Raw genomic sequence first — 6,033 nt, 5'->3', positions numbered from 1 at the left:
CATCTAGATCTGACTTGAGAATCTGTGTCTGCATAAGAAGGTTGAAACTTATAACATTCTAATAACATTCTAATAACATTGTATGGTAACATGTTAGTGGCAGTTGGAACTAGTTTGGGTTAGGACCTTCAAATCCGTCCATATCACGAGTTCTGATATCAGGATTTTTATCAGCCCCTTTTAAATATGTTTGAAACATTTGAATACAGTAGCTGATGTGTTCAGCCAACTCTTAGAATAAGTTCAAACATAGTTGAGTAGCATATTTAAAGCTGTCCAAAAATACTTCAAATTGCATGAGAAATGACATCGAATGAATGGAGGGAATATATCGCCTCTACTTGCTCTCTAGTGCCACCTCCTGGATCTGCTCAGAAGCACAGGTCTAATTTCATATAGCATGACATACAGTAAAAGAATGATTACTTCTAGAACTATTATGTCGTTTTTACACATCCTAGGAATTTGCTTTGGTCAATTTGCATACTTTAAGTGCTTTGGTCAACTGCATAAGTGCATAACAATGACGGAAACAACATTAGACAGGTTACAAGGAAGTGCAAAGACTGGACAGTGCAAATGAGTACTGCAAAATACAAATGCAAAATACAAAATGGTGTGCGATGAGTGTATACAGTTTGTGTACAGAGTGTTAATGAATTATTCAGTAGTTTTTTATCAAGCTGATTTTTTTTTTTTACCATGACCAGTGGAACATGTTCTCCTGACCTGGTGTATCTGGCCCAGTAGAACACGTTCTCCTGTCCTGGTGTACTGGCCCAGTGGAACATGTTCTCCTGTCCTGGTGTATCTGGCCCACGTGGAACATGTTCTCCTGTCCTGGTGTATCTGGCCCAGTGGAACATGTTCTCCTGGCCTGGTGTATCTGGCCCACGTGGAACATGTTCTCCTGTCCTGGTGTATCTGGCCTAGCGGAACACGTTCTCCTATCCTGGTCTATCTGACCCACGTGGCGTGATGTAGATCCAGGCTATAAGACCTTGACCTGCGCATGTACCGATAAACACATGTAAACACTTTGTCCTGTTAATTCACAGAAAAACTGTTATGCATACAGTAACAAACACTCACGGCTGTTCGTTTCCCAGACTCAGAGGTGAGGAGAGGGTCAGGATGGTGTATATATAGAGAGAGTTCACACTGACTCTCAGATAGTAGCCTACCGTACCTGTCTACGAGGTAAGTGCAGGGTCAACACGCTGAGGTAGGGTTACACGGGGGCCATGTTTGCGTTCTGGTCAAATTGATAGTGTGTTGTGTTCTGTCCCTCCATCCCAGATGTCTTCGGTCTGGGCTCTGTGTGTGATTGGTTGCCTTCTCGGGGCTGCGTACGGTAGGAAGGACCGGCATCCATCTTTACACCTTATCCCCCTCGGCCAATAACATTTGACCGGAGCGGAGGTTCAGGCTTACTATGGCGTGTTGTCATTCGCCTGGGTTGTCTGTTTTTAGGGATATTGTCACAGCTAACGTTTGTGTGTGTCTGGACAGGCGGTGAAGTATGCTACCCCAAATTGGGCTGCTTTAACGACAAGAAGCCGTGGGGGGGCACGAAGGAGCGGCCCATCGCTCGTCTTCCCTGGAGCCCGGAGAAGATCGGCGTCCGTTTCCTCCTCTACGCCGACTCCAGCGAGCTCCAGGTGAGTACAAACCTTTACAATGTATTGATTTACAAAATCCTAATCTTCAGAACCTCACCTATGTTATCATAGCAACATAGTATCTTTGAAATACAGTATATGTTGAAGCAGACAGTGTAGCCTGTAGGCTGTATCCTCACTCCCATCCAACCACTCCTCTCAATCAATCAATCAATCAATCAATCAATCAATCAATCAATCAATCAAAGCTTTATTTGTATAGCGCATTTCATACCCAGAGGCAACACAATGCGCTTTACAGAGAACAAGGGAGGAGGGCATACGACCCACTCTCTACATATTCCAGAGGGAAGCAAAAAAACAGTATCACCCGGGGGCCAGATAAGTGAGCTCCTCTCTGAAGTTCGTGCCTATTGTGTATTGTTACAGTGCGCTAAAAAAAATTGCTTGACGACGATCGCATGTATCAACAGGAGCTGAAACCTGACAAAGCTAGTCTTGACGCATCAAGCTACAAACGCGACAGCGCCACCCATTTAATCGTCCACGGCTACCTCAACGAGGACAACGAGAACTGGCCGGTGGAGATGTGTAAGGTATGGAAAGAGACGACAGTTTGACCTTACTGACCACAGTGTGTTTTTTGAAAGATATTTTTTAGGGCTTTTCAGCTTTAATGTTATAGGACAGTGTAGAGAGACAGGAAATGTGGGAGAGAGAGAGAGGGGAGGACATGGGGCACAGGACCCGAGCCGGGAATCGAACCCGGGTCCGCCACGCGAAGGACTAGACTTCATATGGGGAGCGTGCCAGTGTGTTGTTTTTTTAACAATGTTACCAAACGCTGGACACCTCTTTCTGTTGTTCTGACGTCTTTAATTCCTCGTCAGGCTATCTGGCCTGGGGGGAACAACTGTGTGGTGGTGGAGTGGAAGGGGGGGGTCCGGACCACGTACCCCCAGGCCGCCAACAACGCCAGGGTGGTGGGAGCTCAGCTGGCTCTTATGATCAAGTTCCTCAAGGTACGTATTACACATGCAGCGTGTGGAAATATATATATATTTTAGGGCTTTAATGGTATAGGACAGTGTAGAGAGACAGGAAACGTGGGAGAGAGAGAGAGGGGAGGACATGCGGCACAGGACCCGAGCCAGGAATCGAACCCTGGTCCGCCACGCGAAGGACTAGCCTTCATATGGTGCGCGTCTTACCCGGTGAGCTACCGGGGCGCCCCAGTGTGTGGAAATATATACAGTACTGTATGTACTGCTGATAGATCTGTTATACGTACATTTACAGTTCAGTTTTACAGACAGTAGACTTGACGAGGAAAAAACCACTGGCCCTAAGCCTGAAACAAGCTCCTAAGAAAGTTTACATTTGACTTCATGTGAACTTCCTCCTACTACTTCCTTATGTGAATTTAGATATTTTATATTGCACCGCTTGTGTCTCAGTAAAGATACAGTACATGTTATATATTGTTATATATCTGGATGTGCACAAGTGCTCTCTAAATTGTATTATATACTGTATATTATATACAATTTAGAGAGTACTGTTTATATATACTGGGTATATATATACAATATATATATATATATATATATATATATAAATATATATTAGAGATGCACAAATTATTTTTTTTCAAGCCGATGCCGATACCGATAACTTCCTGTTTCTCAAGACCGATACCGATAACCGATAATATATTTATATTTATTCATTTTAAAATTTAGATTCACCTGTATTTTTTGCACACCTGGAGGTAAGAAAGACTGGTAAACAAAGGTGAATTTAACAAACAGTAGCTTTGTCCTAACCAAATATCATCACTACTATTAACAAAATAAAAACCAAGAACAGTTCTGTCTCTGCACATATTTATTTGTTTCTAATAAACTGGTCCGAGTCCTCTGTATTTCCTGAACAGTGAATGAACTAGTGAATCACTCTTCTTAGCAGATAAATAATTCAATGCAGATGCTAGGTTGTTGTGCTCCATAAAGTAATGGAAACAAAACTCTCTCTCTTTCAAATGAATGGCAAATGTAAACATTAGCTTTAGTAAAGTGTTTATTAACACCGATCTTCTCTGCAGGGGAAGTTTGACAGGCCGTTTACGGCACAGGCAGGAGAAAGGGAACGCTTGATTTGTCTCAAAAGAAAAAAACTTTCCTCTTCCCAATCCATCCACACCATAGTACAGACAAACTGGGCGGAGCCAAGAGAGAAATCAAACAGACCTCTTCCTAATCATACAATACAGTACTGGCAAGCTACGCAATCCCACTTTATTATCTGAGCTTTTATTATTATTATTATTTTTAATTATTTTATTTATTTATTTATTTTTAATCTGAGCTATTCTTAACGTTATCGGATTTATCTGTACGACATCATAATTCCTGTAAATTAACATTGCAGAAAATACCATCAGAAAAATAGCACCCTCACTGAGACACACCTGGTGCCACCAGCAGGGAAAGGTCCCTTGGATGGTGTGACCTTTCCCCGACTCCTCGATGACCGCGCCGTGACCGCTGCTCCGTACGATAACCCCTCCCAGACTCTCCCAGCCCGGAGGACGGCGTGCCCTTTCCCTGACTCCTCGATGGCCGCGCTGTGACTGCCGCTCCGTATGATAACCCCAACTTGAACCTGTTCTGTGACATAGGACACCGCCGGCCAGACAGCTGACATGTTCCACATCGTGGGACACAGTCTGGGAGCTCACGTTGCAGGGGAGGCTGGTAGCAGGACCAAGAAGCTGGGTCGCATCACAGGTTCGAAAGTACATTTACTAAATGTTTTTACGGTTATATAGTATTTCTATAGTATTTCTCAGCTATTGTATTTTGGTTCATGTAGATTTGGTATCATTTGGAGCTCATAGGATGATGTTTTTGGAAAGAGAATGCAACTTTTAAAGAACCCATCCATCCATCCATCCACCCACCCATCCATCCATCCATCCATCCATCCATCCATCCACCCACCCACCCACCCACCCACCCATCCATCCACCCATCCATCCATCCACCCACCCATCCATCCATCCATCCATCCACCCACCCATCCATCCATCCATCCATCCATCCATCCATCCATCCATCCATCCATCCATCCACCCACCCACCCACCCATCCCTCCATCCATCCATCCATCCATCCATCCATCCATCCATCCATCCACCCATCCATCCACCCACCCATGTGTTCTTCACAGGCCTGGACCCCACTGGACCCTACTTCCAGGGCACCAGTGAGAAGGTGCGCCTGGATCCCTCTGACGCCATGTTTGTGGATGTTATTCACACGGACACCCGTCCCTTCAGCCCCAGTCTTGGTACGATCCGCCTTTGATTCACACCGACACCCGTCCCTTCAACCCCAGTCTTGGTACGATCCACCTTTGATTAGTGACAATAGGGCGACGTTTTTAATGAGCAGATGTCTTGATTGGGAGAAATCCTACCTACAATACACAATTCTACCGTACTGTATTAAGCTGGAATCCAACTTACAGTAAGAAACACAAGGTATGAACAATTAAATCAGTAAAAAGTATATTCAAAAAGTCTATTGTAGTCTTTTCACGTGCTCAATTTGAATATGCAGTAGATTCCCTACAGATCAATCAATCAATCAATCAATCAATCAAAGCTTTATTTGTATAGCGCATTTCATACCCAGAGGCAACACAATGCGCTTTACAGAGAACAAGGGAGGTGGGCATACGACCCACCCCTACATATTCCAGATATGATATTCCAGATATTCCAGATGATATTCTAGATATTCCAGATGCTCAATGATGACGAGAAACTCTAAATCCTGCTTTTCTCCGCAGGCCTGGGTATGTCTGATCCCGTCGGCCATCTTGACTTCTACCCGAATGGAGGTGACCACCAGCCTGGCTGTGCTGTCAACAAGCCCTCCGAGTTCCCCGACATCGATGGGATCTGGGAAGGTAATATAAGACGAGCTAAATATTCAAGGTTTTTATTTTAATTTTTTAATTTTTAAAAGAGTTTTAATATGTGCACTAAGGTCACCCAATGAAGACTAATGTTCATACAAATCATATTTATAGCAGCTTATAGAGTATCATTGGTATCTCGTGTACTATCGCCCAATTATTACGTTTCAGAATGATAAATAACGCATATGTAGATTGCCATTTTTTAAAACCCAGCAGTGAAATTTAGGATTTCTGTAAAAAATTGTCATAGGAGACATTGCTGTTGCACTATAGGATTGTGGGTAGTGTATTTTTTCCTGGATAGTGTAGTTTGAGGGGACAAAATGAAGACAGACTTCAAAATAGTGTCAAAAATTCCGTTTTTGAGATACAGCAGAACTGATTTTTTAAAGTTTTAAACTTTAGACTGTTGCTGTAGCACCAC

The 6,033-nt window shown here is 43.5% G+C and overlaps 1 protein-coding gene across 1 annotated transcript in view; it reads left to right on the top strand.

The window, feature by feature from the left end:
* Window positions 1-1,299: 1,299 nt before the first annotated feature.
* The window catches only part of LOC311327804 (inactive pancreatic lipase-related protein 1-like), a gene marked incomplete at both ends in the record, with an annotated part of 16,607 nt that continues 11,873 nt past the window's right edge, over window positions 1,300-6,033 (top strand). The window contains 7 exons of the mRNA XM_084460908.1: window positions 1,300-1,354; window positions 1,513-1,661; window positions 2,096-2,218; window positions 2,513-2,644; window positions 4,303-4,411; window positions 4,854-4,973; window positions 5,478-5,597. Of these exons, the coding sequence (XP_084317034.1) occupies window positions 1,300-1,354; window positions 1,513-1,661; window positions 2,096-2,218; window positions 2,513-2,644; window positions 4,303-4,411; window positions 4,854-4,973; window positions 5,478-5,597 (808 nt within the window). The remainder of the gene's footprint in view (window positions 1,355-1,512; window positions 1,662-2,095; window positions 2,219-2,512; window positions 2,645-4,302; window positions 4,412-4,853; window positions 4,974-5,477; window positions 5,598-6,033) is intronic.

This window comes from Borostomias antarcticus (genome assembly GCF_949987555.1).
Source record: "Borostomias antarcticus genome assembly, chromosome: 34".
NCBI classification, from domain to species: domain Eukaryota; kingdom Metazoa; phylum Chordata; class Actinopteri; order Stomiiformes; family Stomiidae; genus Borostomias; species Borostomias antarcticus.
Note: the sequence above shows the minus strand (reverse complement) of the source record. Positions and strands in the feature narration are given on the sequence as shown.